Source organism: Phaenicophaeus curvirostris, chromosome Z, assembly GCF_032191515.1.
Source record: "Phaenicophaeus curvirostris isolate KB17595 chromosome Z, BPBGC_Pcur_1.0, whole genome shotgun sequence".
Lineage (NCBI taxonomy): Eukaryota > Metazoa > Chordata > Aves > Cuculiformes > Cuculidae > Phaenicophaeus > Phaenicophaeus curvirostris.
Window position 1 is genome coordinate 53,133,447 of NC_091431.1, and position 26,034 is coordinate 53,159,480.

The 26,034-nt window shown below is 38.4% G+C and overlaps 1 protein-coding gene across 2 annotated transcripts in view; it reads right to left on the reverse strand.

Annotated features, from left to right (window-relative positions):
• Positions 1-26,034, reverse strand: part of MAST4 (microtubule associated serine/threonine kinase family member 4) — a 269,856-nt gene that overhangs the window by 135,143 nt on the left and 108,679 nt on the right. For both annotated transcript variants that reach the window (XM_069880703.1, XM_069880710.1), the window contains one exon: positions 14,704-14,735. In XM_069880703.1, coding sequence (XP_069736804.1) covers positions 14,704-14,735 — 32 coding nt within the window. The remainder of the gene's footprint in view (positions 1-14,703; positions 14,736-26,034) is intronic.

A 26,034-nucleotide genomic window follows, 5' to 3' on the forward strand; every position in this document is an offset into this window, starting at 1 on the left:
ACTACAGGCCTGTCAGTCTGACCTCAGTGCCAGGGAAAGTCATGGAACAGGGGACACCAGTTGCAACTGGCCTCCAGCTGGAGTTAACTGCATTTACCACCACTTTCTGGGCCCGGCCATCCAACTAGTTTTCCACCCAGGAGAGTGTTTGCCTGTCCCTCCATCGTTTTCCCCACAATTGTGTTTTGAAATCATCACGCGCCTTGCTTTAAAAAATAGTCATCAGAATCCAGTGAATATAAGACTAAAGAATATCCAAATTGTAATATCCACGTAGAGCAACTCATGATGTGACCTCTATTTTCTGTTGGTCAGGTTCTCAATGTGCCAGTTAAAGACAACACCTACCTATCTTACAGGGACGTTATGAGACTTAACAGTATACCACACTTTGCAGACAATTAGCAGTGAAAAGACCTGAAATTACTGATACTTTTTTAAACCAATTTCAGGTTCTAGCATAGGATAAACAATTTCAGATTGACCATTTATTTAGCTTATTTTATCTTGGCTTATTTTTCCAAACACAACATAGTAAAACTCTTACAACATAGTTATGAAAAAAGAAATTGTGCTGCCTTCATCATCCTGGCACTAACAGTTACTACTTAGTCTCTGGTCTCTTCTTCCTCATGAGGAGAAAAACGAGTACACCTTAGAGACAGAAGCAATGCAGTCTGATTCCACAAGTGGCTGAGGCCTAAGAATAGCTTCAATAAGTCATAATGACAGAAACAAATGCTTTTGTCCACATTTTCTATGTAGTCAAATTGCCATTTTCTTATGCTTTAAAAGAAAATCTGAAACTTTTATTTGCCACTTTGCAAGAGTGCATTGACTGTGAAAGTCAGCAGCATATACTAAGTGACTACGTATTGACGTCACTGCACGGGTTACAGATTTGTAACTGCTAAGTGTTACTCAGGGACAAGTTTTTCCTCAGTTTAATGTTGCACTGCAAATCCTATGATTAGACATTAACAATGTGTGTATATATCCATGCATATGTATTACATATATATATAAAATACTCTTCAACATATGTAAGAATATATAGTGGGTTGGGTATTTTTCCTTTGCAGCACTGTCTCCAGTGTGTGATAACTTTGCATTCTCTCATACCAATGAGAAAATCTAAGATCTCCGGATCTACTGTTAAATAAAGAGCAGTTCACCATGATGCCACAGCAGCACTCGCAACAGATCAGCTTCTACTACTCCTGCATGCTCAACTGCCTGTCACCTTTTCCTGTAACATTCAAAACTCAGCTTTGAGAAACTTTCATGGATGAGCAGGTGAGTAATTATACCATCAGGTTGAATTTTTAAACCTGAGAAACTGAAGAATTCTCTAGCAGAGGGCAAAGTTATAAACCTGAGAACATTCACGATCCTAACAGCCGCTTCACTGCTAACACTGCAGCACTAAAGAAATGGGGTAAAAAAAACAAGCACAGCCTCTTTTTTCACATTCTTTTCAATACAGTATGCCTCGTGGTTACTTAACAATGTTCCCAAAGAAGTCTGAAATATGAATCTGCTAGTCTGTTACCTTTGGCTGAAATCAACAGATTGACCAATACAACATGTATGAAACATCTCATGCTTCAGCTATCTGCCATAAATACTCAACAAGTGTTTTTCTTATCAATTTGTAATGAGCCAGTTTATTCTGGGTTTTGTTATTTACCACATACTTTCTTTCTCTAGAAGTATTAGCCACAGCTCATGAAACAACACCAGATGGTGAAACAAATCTTTCTTCTTAGATCCCTATCTGGTACATCTCGCTCGTATGTGCAGATTCAAAATAATCGCCCAATTTGCAACAGCAATGACTATTTCATCTGGTCAGATTATGCAAGGAAGAGAAGAGGGACTTATTTCTGTTTGTTTCCCTGGGCAAGGGAGGAGAAGCAGGTGAAGACGATGGAAGGTGTTCACAGTTCTCAGTACCCAGAAGCTCAGTTTGCACAACAGGCTTATCATGGCTGCCAAAATAACCTCCCCATCACTGCACGGCAGTGGCTACAATTTGGCAGAACCTGCACTTTCCTTGTTTGACTGCGTTAAATATTTGTCAGCCACAGCACTATAAACTCACAGGGTAGAAGGAAAATCATTTGGTACCCTGTGACAGAGAGATATATTAGATAGAGAATTTAAGTCTGGAAGGGGCTAAGTTTCAACATCGTTACTGACATTTACAGGCATACCAATAAATCTGACACTGGTAAGCAATACACAATAATGCATCTTATTAATGTGTTACTGGAGCACACAGTAAAAGCTCAGGTGGCCTTACAAAACACTTTGCCAGAGCCTATTTAGAGCTGTAACTCTTACTATTCTGCAAGGACTTTGGTTTTAAGTCATGGTTTTAAAAAGCATTCTACTAAATTCAAATTTATTTTTAATTACTTTTTATAGACAAGCTGCATATTCTGCTGTTAGCTCTATGGTATTGTCACCCACTAAGTAATAGGAATAGATAAAAATAAAGTGTTTATTAGTGATGTTAATTAACCATTAAAAATAATAGAACTGCTATGTAGTCCTCTGGTAAATTAATCCCAGAACTGGCTGTCACATTAAACACATTAACTAAAAAATTGACCCTAGAATTTTGCAGATGAAAGCAATCAGTAAGGTGCACCAGACAAGATTCAGCAAAATCTCACTCCTATTCCTCCACAGCGAGTTTCAACAGATAGTTTTGACATTTCCCCTGCAGCCATAATAACCTCCTCATATGCAGGAGCAGAAGATTACAAGCTGAAGTAGGACTGATGCTGGCTGATCCTACAACACCGACAGCTTAGAAGACAGATAAAAATAATGAAGGTATCTGGCTGAAAAGTGATAGAGAAGCTCTCTACTCTCTGTCTAAATATCATTTGGATTATTAGAGGTGACAGCAAAAAGCAAAACAAGAGGCTCTATCTAATGTAATACATTTGAGTAGCCTTCCTCATATTCCACCATAGCTACCCACCTCCCTAGGCAGCATCGCTTTGCACCTCTGAAAGCTTCAAAATAACATTCCATACAAGACTGAAAGCTTATACAATACAGTGGCACATCCTTTGTAAAAATTTTTTCTTCTGAAAAACTCCCAGATAGCTTCTTCAGATTTAAACAACCTTCAACAATATTTTACATACTACAAGAATTAAAAAAAAAATCATAATCTGAAATTAGAAAGCAATAAAAATAGCTCAGCTAATCAAGTCTCTTGTCAATGTACATCAAGCTACTATCAAAACTGTAAAAAGCTTGAGAAATCAGGCTTTAATAATAATTACAGTCTCAATCTGCACTACCTCTTAATACAAGAAGAAAGAGCATTAAAAAAACATTAGAGACAAAACCAGATCTTCTTGAAGACTTCTACATTACATCACGTTTGAACACTTCGGGCTTTTTCTATATTCAAGAGCCTTGTTACACAGGGATAACCCAAACTCAGGGTCCTGATGAGCACTTGTTTACATGGTCTTTATTTAAGCTATATTGCAGTGCTTATTGGTGCCATTTAACTTTCCTGTATTTATTTTTCCATGAAAACAAATACTCTGAATATTTGCATACGGTCATGATAGTATCTGATATCTTCTTCAAAAAGCTAAAGCACAAATAAGACACTTCATTATTTCATAATCCAGCTTTGTCCCAATACCCTACACCTAGCTGTCAACAACTAATATGTGGCCAGAGAGTTACTAATCTCTGTTTTGGCTGATCAACTGATAACTGATCCCTGATTAAGGCCCCCATCATGTACACAAATAGGCCTGCAGAAGCTTCTCCCCAGCATCTTTGTAAGGTGACTACATGCGCGTCTGCATTTTTTTTTCTAATACATTTCTCTCTAGACAGTCATTAGACAAACACAGGTAAAGAAGCACTCCGAATAGAGGCAGCAGATACAGAACAGTCAGCCTTTCACAAAATAACCACAAAACACCAACCTGTAGTTCATTGTCTTTTTTAATCTGCTTTATGCTTACATAAAGCCCAATAAACATTTCCACAGAGAATTCTGTCATCACAGACAAGCACAAATAAATAACATTGTCTGTTACGAGACAATAGTTCCTTCCACAAAAGCAGATACTTAAAATATGGCATCAAATTTCAGCAGAATGTTTTCACAATTAATCCCATGAAAGTAATGATATGCTATAAAGAGAGCTAGAAGGAAGTCAAAAGATCATCTTCTCCTTCACCAGCAAGTCCATTATACCTCTATTACCCCTATCACTTCAGCTAGCTGTTTGTCTCCTCTATTCTTAAAAGCCGATAGTATTCCCAGGAACTCAGCTCCTCTGCCTCACTATTCATAGACACAGTAAACGTTTCAACAGGTTCTAAGGTCAATCCTCCTCGTTCCAATTTAAACACATTATGCCTTGGTTCAATCTCTAATATCATAGTAAACACTTATTTCCTACTCATAGCACGTGTTCCACACACCTGGAAGACTTTCACAGCCACCCCTCAGATTTCCCTTCTCTACAGTAAATAACCCTGGCTTGGTAAATAATTTTCCACAGATCATGTCAAGTTTTCAAAGCAGCTGACAGTTGTCATTGGTATTTCAGCTGGTCCATCTCAACACATAGCACTGAAACCCAAATGCAGCACTACATGTAGCACAAGGCCTCATAAAGTTCTATTTGGGGTAAAATAATGTTGCATGCTTTGCAGTTCAAAACATCAGCTTCCCAGCAAAATGTACCCCCTCCCCCAAATCTTTTTTCTCCCTGACATATCAGCAGCTTGAGGGGGAGGAAGGATATGAAACCCCATATAGCTCTTCAATATACTTGCATTCTTCCCAGGCTGCAAACTTAATAAATACCATCATCTAGGTCACTAATAAAAAATAATGAATAAAGCCAGTCATCTAGGCTTCTTACACCTGCAGCCCATGGTAATTTCCTGCTGAGTGTTTCTACCCTACAGGAAATAAAGCAAAAAGTCCACAATGTGGCAATAGCCCCATCTCACCCCTAGAGTCCCCCAAAACAAGTTTCCAGGTCTGGCTTATTGGTAAAACGTATCTTAAAAACACAAAGTTTTTAAAACACAAAGAGCCATAATCTAAAAGCTTTACAGATTTAAATATATATAGACATACTTGGTACTTCTCAGATTCGTTTAAACCACAAGAACAGCTGTATTTTAAATTCATAGGAAAACATTTAAAGTGTCTCCTAGCAGAATCTCAGAGAGCAGCATCCACAAAGCATGACAATGATCTATTAAAAAAAAAATCATCTTCAGCAACATCTCAATGATACTAAGAAGAACTGCAGAATAACTAAGGCTGCGTCTGAAGGCTATACCCACATGTGGATGTAGAACATTGCTGTTTTAATTCTATTCCCATCACACGCTGTTTTGAAAGTGGGATGTGTGCCTAGTCGCCTGACTGCACAACAGTATGTTGTAACCGGGGGCGGGGAAAAAAGCATTCCCAACATCTACATTTCCTGCACAACCTTTACAAAGGCACAGGTGAGCTTTTCCATTCAGGCTAGAACTATAAGGACTTGTTTCCAGTAGCATGCTCAGCCCCTCATTAGGGACACCTGGGAGAGCATGTTTGTTTCAAATGCTATGTTTGCCTTCACTGCCTAGGGGTATGACCATACTAAGCATTCATGAGTGAAGCTACTGGGATATAAGAAAATACGATTACATGCAATTAGGCTGCCTTTTGCAATGTAGCAACTAACACACAATGAATATAAAGTAGGAGAGTCCCAAAACCAGCCTTTTAGACTGTCACTTGCTACCTCCATGACAGTTTTATCTGCCATCCCTTTCAGGCAAGCACAACAGTATCATGGATCCACTTATCCTCAGTACTCTTTCTGACCTTTTCATATGCCTGTAAGAGATGTAACAACCCACCTCAGTAAACCCCACAGGTCTAAGCATGACTGGCCTGCTAGCAAAAAAATGTGACAGAGAAGCAGAAACACTACAGCATTTGGAAGAAAGGACAAGAGGACAGAGGTGGCAGAGAAGAGCAACAAATGGATGGAAGTATGCTAATACCATGTTACCTGCTGCCACAACTCAGGAAGCAAAGACTTGTAAAAGACTAAAGAGGCTGAACAGGCTGATTAGCCCTTGCAGAACTGCCAAAGCAGTATTTTTATTCTCCAAATCCACAAGGGAAAAGCTCTGTCGTGCTATCATCCTTTCCTTCCTCTCCTTCCCCCTCAGTCCTCCACAAAAGCCATCAACCTTCCTGTTATGCCAGGCTGCCATTTTTAGGAGGGCAAAGGATTGCTGGAAGGATAGTGGTGAGAAGGAAAAGGGAAAGAAAGGAAGACAATCATGAAGGGCTAAAAGGTTCAGAAAGTGGACCCATCATGGGGAGACTGACACAGAAGGTAGTTTGCATGTAAAAAAGATTAGTGTACAGGAAAGCTTAGTGAAAGAGCAAGGTGAGAGACAGGAGGTATTAGTGGGTTCATGGACAACAGCCAATATGAAGGCACAGATGCCATCCAGCTGCAGAAACAGCAAAAGCATCTGAAGATGTTACATGAACTCAGTGGTCCAAGAGCATTTTCCTGTTACACATGCTCTGCACATACTCATATTTTGGTCCCTTACTTCCCTATTAGTGTAGGAGTACATCAGATTAACAACCTGCAAAGGATCTTCCCGTTTGGAAGACCTTCCAAAACAAATCTCTAGGGTGCATGTAACAGAACAGCACAGTATAAAACAATAAGGTAGCTGTACAACACAGCAAACTAAAAGGCTAACATTATAAAGTATCTACACAGCTACTTTTCCGTTGTTGAAAGAAATCATGAAATCGTAAAATTATGAAATCATAAAACTGCATAAAGGCCCTAAAGTCGCAAGGCTTTTACAAGGAGCTAAAAGTTGGATTGCAGATGGCTTTGCTTTCACTAAATTAGTCATGGGAAAAGGAGACACCTTCCCTGATTTGTTATGAGAAAAGAGAGACATGATTAAATGTGCTGTCAAACTACCCTTGAATTGGTGCAGTGAGGCAACCTGAAGACCAGTTACGTCCTGGTAAACAGACTGAACCAAACAAGGACGTGATAACTGAAAAATGTAAGGATTAATGATTTAACTTTATTAGGAAGATCTGTTGAGAAAGCAACATCAGTGAAGGCCTGTGAAATGATCACTAGAGGCCATTTAAAGACTGTAGAGGAATATTTCTAGAGCACACACACCATGCCAATAGAGAGTGTAATTAGTTCTGAGAAAAGTATATGAATATGCACGAATTTTCCAATAATTCCATGAAAATGTATTTATCTGTAGTGTACAAAATTGTGGGGTCTGTGTTAGGGCCTTTTACCCTCATGTTTGGAGGATCTGTTCCCTCTAGTGTCCAGAATTTTCAAAACTCTGAACAAAAAACTCCTCTCTTGGTGATGCAAAGCTTGGTTTATTGCACACCAGGTAACAGATCATCCACATTTCAGACAACAAGGTGATCTTTCCAATATTTTTATCTCAAGCTAAGCAGGAACTAGGATTGAGATCTTGGCTTGGAGTTCTGGGGGAAGCCAGCAAATAGCAGCTTTCATTTGCTCCTCAGAAGACACTGAAGCATTCTGCATAAACAGGAGTTTCATAAATGCTTTATGCTGAGGGATATGCTGAGGACTACATTGTGGTAATCCAGCTGAATGACAAAGAAACTGCAGATAACAAATACATAAATATCCTTTATGATAAGCAACAGTGCTGGTTTAGAATACTGAGAGTAATAACAAATGTTCAAATTTGCATTTCATAGGAAAGCAGGAAAGGAAAAAAGGACTTGCCCCCTCCACTAAGACAGAACATAAGTGGCTCACTGGGATTTCATGATCCTGACATTTCTACAAAGTCAGGTCATACTTCACATAATGAAACTGCAATACTGAAAATTTCAAGGGGGAAATCTTTAATGCCAGAGCGCCTGCCAGAAGATGCAAGGCAGGCAGACCCCTGCAATTCAGCAACTGCCTCTTTTACCTGTAAGCAGATATTTAGAATACAGGTGATATTATTGCTACAAGAGGAACAAATAATACTGTGTAGCAACCTGAATGATTATTTTCTTAAAATAAATCAAACAAACAAAAGGAACAGCAGAAAAAAAATTATATCTAAAATCCTTTAAGCAGAGCAGACGTTCATAGAACAATCATGTAATCTCCCCAGAGCATGACCCCAACCCTACAGAGGCTAAATGTGTGCAAACTAGGCATCGCACAGCCTTAGAAAGCCCTCTGTGCAGATTAAGAGATTATTCAAATCTTTGTAGAATCAGTGACAAAAATAAAGAAATAAATCAATTAATAATTACAGCATAGGACAGCCTAGATCAAGCAATTCCTGAGGACACCTCCTTTGTCATAAACAATTCTTTTGGACAAAGTTCAGATTTTCCTTAACAAAAGAAAACTGAACTTCCCAAAATTGATGCCACTGGGAAATAAACAGACAATGAACAAGAGGCTGTTTCAGTATGTTGAATTTTTAAGGCTTTCCATATGAAATTCAAGCTGCACCGACTAACTGTGATTACCCACAAGACCTTCTTCTACCGGTTTTCTCACTGAGTAAGTACTTTGTGTGGAAGCAGAATAAAACAGGTGGTTATGTGGTCATTTGTTTTTCTTGTGCATGCTATACAATTTTGAAGTTTTACTAGAACAAATATCAAAGAGAAATAACTTCCCTCACTCACAATGCAACTTCTGTTCACAGAACAAATGAGGACACAGCCAATGCTAATTTAAAAGTACTTACATCAAGTATGTTTCTGAAATATTTCTGTTATTCAACATGTATTTATTATATTTACCACTGAAAGTCAGACTTTAATCATATAATTGTGCTCACAAACTCAGAGTTACCACTAAGACGCCAACCTGCTGCTCAGAGATCACTACTCCCTTGTCCCAGCAGCTCACATTTCCAGACATTAAATTCCCCTAGTGTTTTCCCTCTGCTCTTACAATATGCTTTGCTGCTTCTATGCAAACAGAAGCCCTGCAAACACAGGTTCAACAGGTAATGCAGGATATAGGGACAGAACCAACAGAAACAGAGCAGTTGAGTGAAAAAAAGCTCCCAGTTGAAAAGGTTGCTCCGTGAACTGGACTGTTAAGTGAGGAAAGAACAGTAGGCTAGACAGTTTGTCAGATCTCGATCCCATTACTCTTTTTTGCCTTATTGTGTAAGGTTCACTATTCAAATTTTAGTAGTGAAGTGACGAGTTTTTTTACTACTGCTATGTGTTTGTAGAGATTCAATTATTCTGGGACCTTGTCACCTACCTTCACATTATAAGAAATCCATTAGCTATGAGATTTTGACCTCAAACATCTAGGCTGAACCTGATTCACTACAAAAGAATAATTTGCATGTATACAAATATTTGTAACATTTAATTTGTATTTAAAATATTCTAGTGCAAAAACATTGTTCAATTTAGGCAAAGCATGGAAGCACCCAGATACTTGATTTCCTTTGTTGCCTCCAAGAATCATGCAATTCCCCCGTCCTCAAATTCTTCAACATTCCTACAGGACCATAACTTGACCCCAGAGGTTGATTTCATTTTGGTTTTTCCCTGTAGCTTAATCTGATCACAATTTTGATAAAGAATTATTTAAGATAAAGAATTATTTAAGATTATTCTTCATTCTTGACCCTGTCCTCCCCTTGCCCAGCTATCAAACCAAAATTCCTACAGGGCATAGCACCCCCGACAGAGCACTGTGGAGACACATGGCAACCAGTCAAGCATGGGTCAGGTGATAATTTACATTATTTCAATACTACAGCACTCACAGAACAACAGCAGACAAATATCACATTGCACAATTAAGCTTTAAAACCTAATGTTTCATTTTCAGGACACCAATCTCCCAAACAGTCACGTTACTTCAACAAATCTTTTTATGTTCCAGGCTTTCTAAACATACTCACATGATTAAAGAATATGACGGGCAATGCTATATGAACATGCTTCAATAATACAACAACAAATAGTTTTAAAATACACAAGTCATCACGACCTGACTTTTTTTTTTTTTTTTGCATTTATACATGAAGTTTGTGTACGTGCACACATGCAAACAGAGGAGCATGAATTTACCACTAATAAGGTTTCACAAAGCTTTAAAATAACTTCATGCATCATATAGATCTTTCACTGAAAAGGGACATAATGAATTACTTAAAAAGAGATAGTTCCTTTCTCTAACATGCGATGTGATAAATTATAAAGATGTCACTGTATCAAACTCACATGCATACTACTAGCAAAATGAGTCAAGAGACAACATGCAGAGATACAGAACAACATTGGTATAAACAAAGCAGGGATGCAAATGCACATGTGAAAGCACCAAAAGAAACAACAGACCAAGAATAAACAGAATGGTCTATACTGATAGCCAAGGACACAACTAACAGCAATTAAATGGCAAGGGACATGTTGTTTACATTGAAATCAGGCCTGTGCTCTCCACAGAACCAAGGACTTGTCTGCTGAAGACCCTGCACTAACAACAGGAAGAGGACAACAAGGCTGCAGCATGCTGCACATGCTATTACTCTTTCCGTTAGCCCAACACAACTTTAAAACAAAGAAAAACAGACAATGAGCAGCAGACTTGTGTAAAATTTATGAAGGCTGAAGTAAGCAAGATCGTAAGGGAAAAGAATCATGCTATGGTAAACTGCCAGCTCTAAAGGACACAAAAAACGTGTCCAAAACCAAGTTCTTCATTGTCAACCACAAGCAATCCAAAAGTTGTGATGAGGATTCAACAGCTAGTGGCCTTTGTCCCTCACATCATACACTAGTGACCTGCCCAGACAAGTAGACTGTGTGAAGTATTTCAATTCCTTGTCAGAATTTGTATCAAAATCTCAATAAAACATTCATTAACATATCTCAAAAGGAAGCTGTCAGTGGAGCAATCTCATTTGTACAAAGCAGACTTTTTTTCTTTTTCACGAGTTCATAGAACTTTACCATCTGGCTCGATGCTCTTCAGCATTTTCATCATCAATAAGGAAATTAGACTTAAAAGCCACTGCTGAAGGTTCAAAGGGTGAAACCCTGAAGAAACTTCAAATATTGAGGAGAACAAGGTTGTCTCAAATAAAACAATATGGATCTCCTGGTAATCTGCTCTCCTTTAAACAAAAATGCATTTTAACAACAAATGCAATGTAAAGCATCTAGAAACTCAAAAGCATTCACTGCACTTTGGAAGCCACTGCTACAGAAATTAATCTAGGGGTGCTTAGAAGATACTGGTCTACCAATGTGTTGATGTGACAAAAGGTGTTGATATAAAGAGCAACAGAACTATAAAAGCGACATGGGACTTTTATATCTACCTGTAGCGTGAGCAAAACATCACAAAATTAGACTTACAGGGAGGGGGAAAAAACTCCTCTCAATGACAGGTGTAGAAAAAACCTGCAAATTCAGGACTTGCATCTATTCAAGTTTATCAGAAAGACAGAAATATGCTTATTGAGCATCACACAGTATACTGACCATACTATACTGCCACCAAGGAGAAAAACAGCTAAATGAACATGTTCTCATTTAAAACAGCAGCACACAGAGAAATAGCACTAGTAATGCACACTAAAGTATATCCATCTTCAAATTCAAACATGGACTATGGAGAGTACTGTTTGTGTTATTTTTCAGTTCTTCACAGTTACTCAAGGTTAACTTCCCTGTCATAGACAGTTGTGTTCTTCAAGCCACAAAGAAGCCTCTGCAATTAGCAAAATAAAGCTCAGAGGCAGCTGTTGGGAGAGGGTTAGGCTTGTACAATCAATAAACTTTCCTTTGGGTGCTCTAGCATTCAATCTAAACACCTTTCCTTATCACAGGTCACCTACCTGTAAGGATACATATATACCTGTACACAAAAACTGTCAATCAATCAAATTCCAGTTTCGTCCACCTGGCCTCAGAGCTATTTTTTTTCCTCTGAAGTATGGTTGGCATGATTTCACAATTCTGTTTCACTCCAATATCTCATTCCCACTTTTCCCCTGAGGTTAACTGACAGTCCATATTTGTCATTGATAATTTTCTTACAAAACTGTTATTACCTTTACTAAAACTTATTTAATTAAGCCCCTAAGCAGGCAATAGTTTTAACTAGTCTTTCTCTTGAATTCTTGGCTGTTGACACTCTCATGTTGCTGTTATCCAAGGATATCAGCTGCTTCACTGTAATGTATAAATGAATTCCATGAAAATTCTGTGACTAGCTTTGACAATTCCACAGGTGCAAGGAGATTATATAATTGCTGCTACTGAACTAGACTCCAGATTTCATAGTTACTGAAATTAGTTTCAAACATGTCAGGAGAAGGAAGGATGCAGGAAAAACAAATACATAAAAGTTATCTAGCTCTCAATTAAACTGAAACTGATAAATTAAACAAAAGAAAAAGGAAAGAACTGATTTAAAAGTCAGGTATTTTACTTCTAGGGCAGGTGTGTTAACCTCCGAAGCTGTAGAGAAAGAGAGACCCTCCTGCACCTACCCACTTACTTCTTTGTAAGGGTTACTGTTTCTGAAGGGTGCTCTTCACTTCACAGAAGTCCTCTGTTAATTTATTTTTAGAAAAGCATTTTAAATCAGAATTTACTTAATGCTTATGGTAATTTTTATGTCACAACCTTTGCCCTGCTGCTCTGTAGATTTTGCTGCACTCTGTGGGTATGGGAAGGAAACAAAAGAGGACAAGGACACAAATGCCTTAAATTCAGTGATGGAAATTCACCTGTTTAACACATAACATAACCCAAGAGATCTTCTCTGGCTACCTGCTCCAGCTAGAAATACTCTGATTGTGTAAAGAATAGCAATACACCTATTTGGAGTCATTCAGAACCTCTATATGCTTATGACAATAAGAACATAGGACTTACCACATTTTGAAATTCAGTCTTCATGTCAACATGCATGTGACACTCAAACAGAGTGGCCAATATGGCCCACACACACAACCACTGATGCCACAGTCCTTGCTAACAGCACTATGAGCTCTATTAACGAAGATAGCAGTACTAAAGATATTTTAAAATGCCATCTGCAGAATCCTAAGCATTTTAGTAACTAGATCTGATTGTGCTGACAAGGGGATATTTTTTTACTATACTTCAATAAAGTCTCAGCCACATCACAGAACACGCACTTACTCTCAGTGATCAGCTATAAAAATACATATATAAATGCAACTGAAGTGATTGCTTTGCAGTCATTTTTCAAACCTGGATAAAGATATCTAATAACATTCAATGTCAAACATGACAGCAAGAGTAAGCAAGGCCATGGCTGTGGATTAAAAAAAAGCCTCAAGAGCCACTTTTTCCTCTGGCTGAAGTCAACAGGAGTTGAGCAGTGACCTTCAACAGACGCAGTCTTTCGCCCACTGTTTCAGGTTAATATAAAGACCAAGTGTACGAAAATAAGGCACCAAAAATCATTTTCCTTAACTGTTTTTACTATTCCAATAATGAAATACATAATGTAGAATTAGTTTTATATTTTCTTCACTTTTCTTAAATAACACGCTTGCTTGCTACTTTGTATAAAGACTCTTCATGTGTCAGAACTTGAAACCAGAAAGTCTTCTCCAATTACACAGATATCTTCTGAAGTACACATTTCTGGTATGCCATTTACGTCATAACAACAGAGCACTGAGGCGCACTTTCCCAGCAATTAGCCGTTTCAGTTACTCACATACTTCACTATCACCAAAAGCTACACACCACTATCAATTTGAAAACAAGTATTTAAATGTAAAACCAAATAACTGCCCTTCTGTGCAAGGGCTTAGGGTTTTATTCACAACATGCTGACATGTTAACACAACCCTGTTTAAGTAAAGTGATTAAGAATCTTCTAGTCCCAAAGTAATTTTTGAGAAAAAATAGTATGACAACTGAGCTTATTTATTAAGATATTTTGCTAGGTTCTCAACCCAATAGTTTCTCAATAAATTACTACTAGAGAACAAGAAATAAAACAGATACAAATAAAAAGTCAAGCATTAAATCTAAACAGACCGAAGAAGCTAGAAAAAACAAACCCAAGGTATAAAAACCTGAGCAAAGCACAACTAAACCACAGTATTTGAGTTCATATTATAACTCAGTAACAATCTGTACAAGAATATACAGTCTTAACTTCCACTAACCAAAATAGTAGCTTAACAACTCTATATTAGTAGATATAATCTAGTCTTTGTTCCTACCTTTTCATCCACGGGTCTAATCACAGGATTTCACAAGAAAACAGTTTTACTTACGTGTCAAGTTTCATTTGTATTGCTTGGGAAGAAACGAATTTCTTCCTTTATTTTTCACAAGACAAATTTTCAAGACATAACAAAAGCTTCAACAAGAACCTTTAGGTACTTTGGAAATCCCTCTATCCCTCTCAATAGCACCTCTAAAAGAGGGAAACAGGCATAAAAAAGCTTTTCATTTATAACCTTGATTTCTTTGTATGTATTTTAAGGCAGACCAACTGCCACATTTAACCTTCATTTTAACTACTCTGAAAGGTCAACCAGCCTTCTCAAAAACTGTCAAAACTACATACTACACTGAGTACAGTAGAAAAGGCTTCATATACTTACAAACTTCCCCTTCTTGGAAGACTCAGCTCCTTCTGTAACAGAAAAAGAGTTACACTGTATTAGGAATAAAACTTATTTTAATTGGAAGTTGCCAAAAACTGGGTAAAATAGGTACTGCAATCCTCCATCCCACCAGTAGCAGATAGATAGCTGTGCTCTGTTTGGACTGTACTAAAAGATAATACAGATTTTACATGCACCACTTTCTACTTCTCGTCTTCCATTCCTATTTGAAATATTAACATTAGTAACTGGAAAAGTCTTTGCCTTCTTATAGCAGCAATATTAAAATACCTCAAACAATAGGTGGATTTTATAGAAAAGCCTTACGGTCAGAGCTATGATGTATTGCTAAAAGTATTAAAATTTGCAAGATCAGTGACAAAGGATACACGTTAGTTCTTTCCAGTACCTAATCACATGCAAAAGTTGTTAACAGGATCAAGACCTGAATAGGTGACTGTTGCTGCCAAGGTTTCTACACTATGTTATTTAGCTCAAGAAAGATTAAGTACATAACAGTTTAGTCAATTATAAATCATTATAATTCATTAAAAAATTCTGCAAAATGCTAGCACAGTAACAGAATCACTGTTATACAAACATTTCTACACCTTTTGCTGAGAACTGTTAAACTATTATTTGTGGGACTGACAAGACAGCCTGCTAGCTAAATAGAAATTACAGACAAACATTTTATTAGTATTTTAGTGCAGAAGAAAGTCACAAGATCCACAAAGCTTTGTCCATCAGAAATAAGCATAACATTTATACCCACAAGTAGATTATATTTCATTATATAAATCACAGAACGGCTGATGCTGGAAGGGACCCCTGGAGATCCTCTGGTCCAGCATGCTCAAAGCAGGTCCAATTGGGTTTTGAACATCTGTAAACAAGGAGACTGTACAGACTGAGCCATGTGTTCCACTGTTAAACTACCTTCACTTTTCTCCATTTCTCACATGAACTTACAATCTGAATGCTACATTAGTTAAGTCTTCTTTGCAATCATGTCCAGCAGGGAGTACCACCTGTGCTTAAACAAATGGACAGCTTGTCTGACCTAGAGGATACACAGTCAGAGTAAAGTTGAAGAGCATCACAAAACACAAGCTCACATGTAAGACTGATTCAACTTGTGTGGATTAATGTCTACAATCACCTTATTGAATTATTTGTTTCTTACTTTCAGTATCCTCAGGAAAGGCTGTCTGAAGTACGTAAGACACTCACTCAGTATTCATTCTAGACGTTAAAGGGAACAACTGCAAAACTCTTTCAGAAGTAAATACATGCACGTATGTTGTGTATGTACGAAATGTTTACTTAATGTGCTATGTGAAATAAACTGGTATGTATTGACCAGAAAATGCATATGAAAATACAATTGAATAGACAAAAAATATTTCAGCCAAGCACCTTAGAAAACGCCATAAGAGAATGAATAATTATGTATTCTTTAGAGACGTAAATGGTGTGCAGTAAATAAAGCCTGAGCTGCTAACTGTATGATAAGGATTAAAATATCAAGTAGTTGCTCAATTCCTGAGCACCGCCCATCCTGTTCACTCAATGAGGCAGGAAAAAATAGTGTCAAACAATGTAATTATGGGTCATAAGGCAAAGGCATAGGAGAGCAGAATTAGGGGCCTTGGTAACAAATTCTGGCACTTCCTATGAAGTTCCAGCAACTGTTCAGAATTTGCAATTTAAAATAACATCGTTTAGCATAACATGTGCTTGCATACAAAAGAACAGTTACACCTGCATACAAGATTGCATTATGAAGCCGAGCAATCCCCCTAAATCTGAAATGTCACATTCATCATGAACAAAATGTAACTGCAGTTTGGAACCCACATACTTCCCTTTATATGCTTTTTTTTCTTTAATATTTACAATGCTATTGTGTTCTACTTCTAACATAAAACTTTACTTGTAATTCTGGGCACTGTCATACTGTAACAGACTGGGGAAAAACTGACAAGTTGTATGAGCAAGAATCATACTTGGTCTTGCATTTCATTTAACAGAGTTGCAACACGTGCTTTACATTTGCCTCTTTATGATTCAGGTCTTTTTTTTTTTTTCTTAAATGAAAGTGGTTTGGTTACAGTTTATCAATACAACAGCACAACAAATCAACAAATGACAGAAACTGTCTTCCATATACACTTGAAGTCACATTCATCTCCTGGCCTATTCTTGTGCATGCCATCCTGAAGCACTACTTTTGACTGCAGAACAAAGTTCCATAAAAGATAATTCACTGTAACAACTCTCTGGTAAAGATGTTAGGAGCTGTAAGATCTCCCCATACAAAGTAAAAAAAAAAATAAAACCTCAAGTATGTAATTCATACAGAAATATATATAAAACATTGCAAATAAAGCATTTGCAAGGCTGTATTTTAAAACAGTATATGCACAAGCAAACTAAACAGGAATGAAACAAAGCAAATATCCTTTCTGGGTAATACCTATATCTTCATTTTTCCCACATATCACAGCACTGAGGCTAAAATGCAAGGTCACTTCTCATGCTACTCCAGCTACAGAGAGTATCAGAGACCAAAAAAAAAACCAAACCAAAGAAAAACCACAACAACAACAACAAAAAATCACAAAAAAACAGACCCAAATTCTAGTAAACTGAAGGTTAGTTTCCTGCCTCAGATCTGGCTGAATTTCTAGACTCACATGATTATTAGAGTCACTTAGGACTCACCTGCCCCAAAGATGTTTGTACAACCCAATTAGATTATAGCTATGCCTTACTCCAGACACGGCTCGTTAACAATATGCTTTGTCACAGTCCAGTGGAGCACCTCAGCTGGGTCTACATAATGCAGGAGGTAAAATGTAAATAAGCTCCACATGGGGTTAGCCTATGGCTTATATTAGAAAAACCATTTATTTCCCAGGTACATAAATACCATCAGTATTATTCAAAGGCTGAAGATGCCATTTTTACTCTTTCTTTCCCAGCTGTTTTGTTCACAGCCACGGAAACCAGGGGAGCACTGAAAGAAACCATACCAGCTCCAGCTCAGATCTCAGTTACTCTGCAACTGACCTGTAATGACCTTCACACATTCCTGGCACTACGTTTTACTTTCTGTACATCTCAATACAGCAGACTCAAAACACCAGCTGTCCTAGCCCCACTGCACAGCATCCAATACATATGGAAGGTAAAAACTTAGCAGCGTCAAGACCTTCAGATCACATACTTAGCAGGCGAGCCCCTGGAGTACTAAAAAGAGAAAAAGATGCCTTCGCTACCACTCTGCATGGTTCTCAGGCACCAGCTCTGCTCCCAAGGACAACACTATGCTCTTTTGCCCTCACCCTGTGTGAAATCCTCCTCTGGCCAGGTTGAGCTGAGCCGGTTTTAGGGCTGTGTCATTCCACTGCAACAACACAAAGCAGACTTAATGACAGAGACTCCTGGCCTTAAGGCCCTTTGTGTCTCAAAAAACGCAGTCTGAAAACATAATAAACCTTGCCTCGGGTTTAAGAGACCTGTGCAAGTCTGTGCCAAATTGCTGTGATGGTGCATTAAGACCCATGTGTACCGAATTTAATTGCAGCTATCATTCAGTTCACACTCTGTGCATTTTATTATCAATAACATGTTTTTATAAGCACAGATGCATTTTGATTATTTCATTAATTATAATTCTTCCTCTGGTCCTACATATCTATGAGACATTTTCATAAGGACAAGTTCAGTCAATGCTCCAGAATGCCCACGTACAGCCTTATTAAAAAAAAAAAAGAACTGATCAAATAAAGCACACTGAACTGAATTCTGGGTCAAAGTCTTCACCCCACTAACAAGAAACATGGTTTAAATGACAGAACTATATAACAAGATTTAAACAACAGAGGTGACTTCAAAAACAGTAATTTCATCTTATTTCTAGTAAACATTGCCAGCAAATTATGGAAAAATTAAAATACTGAATTTCCTGCTCTATGTGGGAGAAAGAAAAGATGCCATTAACTTATTGCTTGTTTCTGGGCTCAATTCTGAGGAATAAATTAAAACCTCACACCTTCATAAACTGCTGAAGACACGGTTAATATTGTCAATACACACTGATTTTGGAACAACTGAAATGTTCAAATAGTCCAAAAGGCTTCATCTTTCAGAGTTTTCAGTTGTCCATGAAGTAGTGTGAAAAAAAAGAGCCTTTCCAAGACATATTTCATCAATGCATTCTTCAGCTGGAGAAGTGTTAAGTGGGATAAAAGATGAATATGAGAGGGGTTTTACACTGTTACCATTACAACCTGTAAGCACCTGAGGACTTTCTGGTAACATGTGTTACATCTTAATACACTGTATTAGGAACAGGTTAACATTGTAACTGTAACACAGCCCCATTCACAGCTGGAAGAAAAATCGGCAATGGCAGACAATTCACTTCTGATTATAATGACTGACAGTAAGATCGAGCTACTGCTTTGAGGCATGAATTTGAAGGTTTTCTTTTTAAGTAATTACTATGTTTTTGCTGAAGAAAAGTAGGGGGATGATAGCAGAACTTGCGTTTGGATGTGGAAATAAGGAAAAAAAGCTGGGCAAGTAACATAGTATTGTTTTCACCTACTGGGGAAAGGGGTTGCACTGTGCAAGAGCTTTTGACAAGCTAATCTTGACTTCTTTGTAAAATGAATGTATCAAACCATTTTAATAATCCATTCTAAATACCCTACAGAGCAAGGCAGGAGCAGGTTATGCTTTATTTGATTGCTTACAACTTTGCCAGGCTTCAGTTCTTTACATGCAGGGAGCAGATTACCAAGGGGCTCAGCATGGAGATAGACCAGCCACCTCAAATGCCCCCGTGTTAGTGCCTCACACCAAACATCTGTTTATAATTCTGTTTCTCTATCAAACCTGTCCTTTGTTCTTATGACAACTTACAAAGTTTCCTGGTTCCAAGGAGAGAAAGCCTCTGCCTCAGAAATGGGGTTTTTTTCCTATTTAACACTACAGCTGAATTTTAGGAGTGGCTACTGACTTCAAAATTTCCAGTTCTAGACAGATGCAGAAAGGCATTCAGTTCTTTCTTTGTCAGTCAAGGTGTTTTCACTTCCATCTGATTTCTTACAAAACAGGCATAACTATAAAATTGTTCTCCCTTCCAGATGACCCAAATGAGTTCATGTTTGGACCACTTCTTTCTCTGCAATCCTAGTCTGAACTGGACTGTCCAACATGCAATTTTGTATTTTCTCAGGAAAGCAGCACTGATACCTTCTTCACAGATAACTTAAGACCTCATGAAGCTCATTGTCTTTCCCTTTCCACACAGGCTGCCCAGGAGGTGGGCATTATTAATGCCTGATGATCTGCCCTGCAGCTGAAGGCTTTTGTATTCTTCCTTCTCACCCAGATGCAGCCAGCAGTTTTGCCAGGTTTTTTGCTTAGTAAGTACCCTAACCAATTAAATGAAAAGCCATCTCTTCTATAACCATGAAGGGAAATTGCCGCTTCTGCACTGGCAGGCTCTGGAAGGTATTTACTACTACTCGGGGAAGACAACACGGTTCTCCCATGTCACTTGAGAACAGTCTTTGGCACAAAACAAAAGGCTTCTTTTAAATATTTTTAACTGTGCATTTAAACATACAAAGATGTTATTCTGCATGGTAATTTACCCCTTCAGATTCCCAAACATCAAAAAGAAACAGTTGTAAATAATGAACTTCAAGTTACAAATTAGCAATGACTACACCAGCTTTTAACAGGGGGTTATAAAGAGGCACTTAAGCTCAGACTGAGCCAGAAAAGTCATGTTTTGTCAAATTCAATATTTCCTGTTCTAAATAATTCATTTTATTCTCCTCAGTTAGCTTCTCTGCTTTTGTTACAGGTACTGCTGACTGTATCTCTCGAAGTAGAAATATATCTGTGTGTCAGCTCCGTACGTTCTGAAATGGGATGTAAAATGAATACCCAGGTGCCTACTTAAGAGCCTGGTCTTATCAATTTAAATGCAAATTAACTGTATGAAAATGAATGCCAAACAGGCTACATATAAAAAAAAATACAACTAAAAAAAATCAATTGCTTTATCATGTACAATACAGAAGTAATTTAAATTATCTGTTTGTATTTTCCTGTAGATAAGCCAGATACAACATTAAGATTTATAATCAACTAGACTGAACTAAGTAAAAGGCAGTTAAACACGTTTTGCTTTGTCCAGTATTCTTTTGCAAACTCTTACAGTATTAAAAACACTGATCTTTATGGAAGAAGTGAAACATTTCAGAATGATTCCATGAGTTAACAATCTTCCTAAAAGCCACACTGTAGTCTTAAGTCTTTCCAATTATAGGATTGGTAATAATATTTAGCCACCAGAACTAGACAAAGTATCACAACAGTTTCTTCAGAGAGTAGCAAGAATCTAAACTAATGCCTGGTCATGAAAGCTATTCCCTGAAAGGAGAAGATATTACAGGTGTCAGTCAGTTTTGAGCATCATGTCTTTATTTACCTTGGCAAGAGAAAAAAAAAAGATAATAAAACTGAATTGGTCAGGGAAAAAAAAAAGGAAAAAAACAAATCAAAACATTAGCTCTACTGTATCTCAAGTTTTCATCCAAAAGCAGCAGAACACAACTCCACCTCCTTACAATAATAATGCAGCATAGCTTATTTAGAGAGTAGCTACTGTGATTATTAAAAGGTGAAATCCCATTTTAATGAGAAGCCCAAATCTTTTTGAAAGAAAGTAATTTGACAGTTGCCAACATTAACTCAGTTAATCTTAGTATTTGGTGTGATCTTTTCTTCTTTCAAATAATCCCTAGTAAAATACAGAAGCAAAATATTACTGTAGCTTTTCTTTGTGCCTATCATGTTGCATTCTCAACTCAACATCTTAAAAATCAATAAATAACCAGGTTTCTTCAATGAAAAAGCATGAAAATTCTGAATGAACTTTCCACTTCAAAGTATAAAAAAATCTTTTAATCTAATGCAATGTTAGAAAATCTATGCTGCATTCTGACCTGCTGTTATACAGTCCATTTCATCCATTGCCAAAGCAACCCACCACCACATGACTAATGAAGACAGTGCATGGACTGCAAAGTGTTTCAAACATCAACAATAAACAGAAGTACACAAATAATCCCACCTTTTACGAGTTTACAAGTGCTATCACATAACAAGCAAAAGGAAAGGGTTGGGGGGAATCACAAGACTTAAATGCCAGCTACTGCTACAAATGTTCAGCCGAACAAATATCAGCAATTATACAGTTTACCAGAACTGGAAAACCTTGCATCTGCTTTGGCAAAACCCAAGGATTTGTATAGCTTCTGTTTGATTCTCTAGGTTCCTTCACCAGAGAGCTGTGGTTTTCATATGGGCATACTTACACAGGATTTGCCTACTACTGAAAAACAAAATAAAAAGCAACACACACACCAGCCAGCTTCAGCACTTCTTGATGTTACAATTGCTGGAGACCATTAAGCTCACAGGAACCTAGTTGCCTTCCTTTTCTCATCTGCAGATCATGTTTTGTATTGCACAGTGTTTCATATCGTGCACTAAGAACATTCAGGAGCTGCTGCTAAACCACTGTTGAAATCAGTAACCAAAAGACAAAAAGATTAAGCCTACCTTCAGCATGAAAGAAACTTGCCTACATTTAGGCTTTGATTTCAACTGTTTGTTGTTCATTTTGCACAGGACAGAAGGGGCTAACAAAAAGTCCAGATGCTTATTCTTTTTTTCCAGGACTGATTGCCACCGGAAAAACATAGGCCTTGCTCTTCCTTGATACATTGACAATCATCAGCTGGAAGAAACCACGCGTGCTGAAAGTGAAAAGCACACTGGAACTAAGTTTTAAGCCACGTTAATCAGAGAAATTGAGTCACAAAGTCCTGCCCTAGGCATTCTTGTGTGCATAGCACGCCCACTCTAGAACCCACAAAGCTGAGCTCTGCAGCTGCTCTTCACACACAAGAGTAAAGAGGTTTGGGACAGAAAGAACAGGCACAAATAACACACTTTTCCACTCAAAAAAATCACATGAATAGCACTGGCAAACTGCTACTTTTTCTTTTGCTTTCAGCAAACAACAGGAATACCTCTTTCTGCAGAAAAAAAACCTATATTTGGTCTTCTAGTGCTCTGCCCCTTAAGCAACCAAAGGTCTCAAAATTAGAGATTTTGCTTAACATTGACATTTTAATCATTACTTATAAATTCAAATTTGATTAGTTCAGCTGACCCCACAGCTTACTGGTAATATACTCTACTGATGTAGAAGAAAAGTTCAAGTTCCAGGGCAAGGGCTTCACTGGAAAACTGAGACTGTCTGGAGACCCGGAAAGTAAATATTAACCAAATTTGTGAAAACAGCTTAGTCAAAATGAATGCTTTGTTTTTTCATCTCAAAATTGGAGTCAGATATTTCTCCCAAGAAGCTGAAATTCAATTATTTCCTAAATGGCTTTAAATGCCATGAAAAATTTGAAAGATCCACAGCAGCGTCTGCCACTTACAAAGGAAAGCCCATTCTAGGTTAGCAAGACACATTCTTTTGTCTTTGCCGTTACAATAAACACAAGCATTGCTCTTCATGGGCCTTCTTGAACATGACTCCTACCCTGTCTCCTGCCACTGCAGAATTGCAAAAGGCTATTGTTGCTACTCCCCTTCCCATATGGTAGGCAAGAGGAAACTCCCACCTCCAGCTGCTGCACAAACCTTCAATTACCAGTCAACAATCCAAAGCCAGAAAAAATATTTCCACCTCTCCAAAGACAATATGCCAAAAATCCAATAATCCTTACTGCTACTACACTGCTCTACCTGATTATATTATCCAGCTTCTCTAACTGGCCACGACCTCTAATTAGCCTCAACCTCAATGGCATGAGGTTTAACAAGGCCAAATGCCGGGTCCTGCACTTGGGGCACAACAATCCTGTGCAGTGCTACAGACTAGGAGAAGTCTGTCTAGAAAGCTGCCTGGAGGAGAGGGACCTGGGGGTGTTGGTTGACAGCCGACTGAACATGAGCCAGCAGTGTGCCCAGGTGGCCAAGAAGGTCAATGGCATCTTGGCTTGGATCACAAATGGTGTGACCAGCAGGTCCAGGGAGGTTATCCTCCCTCTGTACTCGGCACTGGTGAGACCGCTCCTTGAATCCTGTGTTCAGTTCTGGGCCCCTCACCACAAGAAGGATGTTGAGGCTCTGGAGCGAGTGCAGAGAACAGCAATGAAGCTGGTGAAGGGGATAGAGAACAAGTCTTATGAGGAACGGCTGAGAGAGCTGGAGTTGTTAAGCTTGGAGAAGAGGAGGCTGAGGGGAGACCTTTTGCTCTCTACAAATACTTGAAAGGAGGTTGTGGAGAGGAGGGAGCTGGCCTCTCCTCCCAGGTGACAGGACAAGAGGGAATGGCCTCAAGCTCCTCCAGGGGAGGTTTAGGCTTGACATCAGGAAAAAATTTTTCACAGAAAGGGTCAATGGGCACTGGCAGAGGCTGCCCAGGGAGGTGGTTGAGTCACCTTCCCTGGAGGTGTTTAAAGGACGGGTGGACAAGGTGCTGAGGGACATGGTTTAGTGATTGATAGGAACGGTTGGATTTGATGATCCCGTGGGTCTTTTCCAACCTAGTGATTCTGTGATTTGCATATCCACTGCAGCGAAGACAAGGAGAAAAGTAATTTTTCTTGAATTTGAATGCTCTTTTTAAGCATTTCTTTCTGTATCATAAAGGGATCAAAAGACAAATGGTAGCAGTCTGCTATTTCATTTCTGCTATTCTGCTATTTTCATTTCAAAGTCTCAAAACGTGTGCAACAGAAGTATCTGCTGCATCGATCACTGGTCTGAAAACTCTGAAGTAGACTGGAAGCTGACGTCTAGCAAACACCACGTTGAGGCACAGACCTGGCTTCTTAATACTGCCAATTTCAGTGGAAAGAAAATCCTTGACAAAATAATGCAAATTACCAGACCAGTGCCAAACCACTGAGTATAAGATTGTGTGAATTCCTGGCATGAAATACATCACTGTTTGAGCCTAGGCAACGGTTTTTTTGCTAAAAATCACAGCAGACAGGCAACTCTTCTTACCTACAGAAAGCAAAATTTTTACAGTGATAAATTGCTTTCCACTATTTATATCATTATGTGGTCTCTCTGTATCTGCTAGCAATCAAGTCAGGTGCATTTCATCATCTTTCTTTTGACTACTAACATTCTAGACAAACTGAGATTAGAATCCAGATAATCTTTTCATTTATTGCCACTTTATAGACAATTTCATCCCCCTCCTTGTCCAACATGGCAGATGAATTGCTCCAAGTTGGACTACAGTAAATCACATCAGCAACTGTACTAAGTTTGTGCAAGCATTACATTTTTAAATCCCCTTTTACCTTTGACTGATAATCCTATTTATTGTCTTAATAAGGTCTAGCAGGGCGAGTGAAGGTTATTTGAATTTATACTGCTATCTAGTATGTCTGTCTGCAAGTTTCCATCATGAAATACCTACTAATTAGCGGGAAGGATTTTCCAAAAGGACAGAGGTTTCTTGTGCGACTTGTCTCAAAGACCCTCCAAGAAAAAAAGAAAATAATTAGGACAAACACCTTCTGTTACGTATCTATTCAACATGAAACAGAAGTTAGAGAGAAGATAACCACAGTTTCTTCTCTACACTTTCTAGTTGTTTTTAAGCCAGCAGGAGAGAAACCAAACCTAAACAGAGTCTGAAATAGGGAATAGTATAAAAGTTCCTCCTAGCTCCTCTCCTGATTTATCAGAGTCGTGTGGCAGACTAAGTGCAGCAGCTTTCACCTTTCCTGCAATCACACCACCAGTAAAGGAAAGCATCAGTGTTTTTCCACAGTAATTTCATCAGTGAGGACAAGCACATGCAGAATAAGAGAGTTCTCCGGGGAAGAACAAAAAAAAATCACTCTGAGCAACATCATTTGTCTGAAAACTAACTGCCTGTTTTTGAGACCATGTTCTTCTCTAAAGTGATAACACAGGGCACCGGTATGCAGAAAGGCCAATGTTACACTTAACCAAGGCAATCTTCAAGCTAGCAGAAAAGGTACCACACCCGCAAGGACAGGGAAGTAGGGCAGGTGACCTTAAACTGACCAACAGGGCATTCCATCTCATATACATCATACTTGGTACAACTTGAGAGATCACAAGGGTCTCACTCTCTTCTGCGACACCTGACGTCCAGTAAGGAGCTCTTCTATCTGGTTGCTCCTGATCCTGGATCCGTGCGTTCTGGAATCCAGTTCCCAAGTCCAGCTC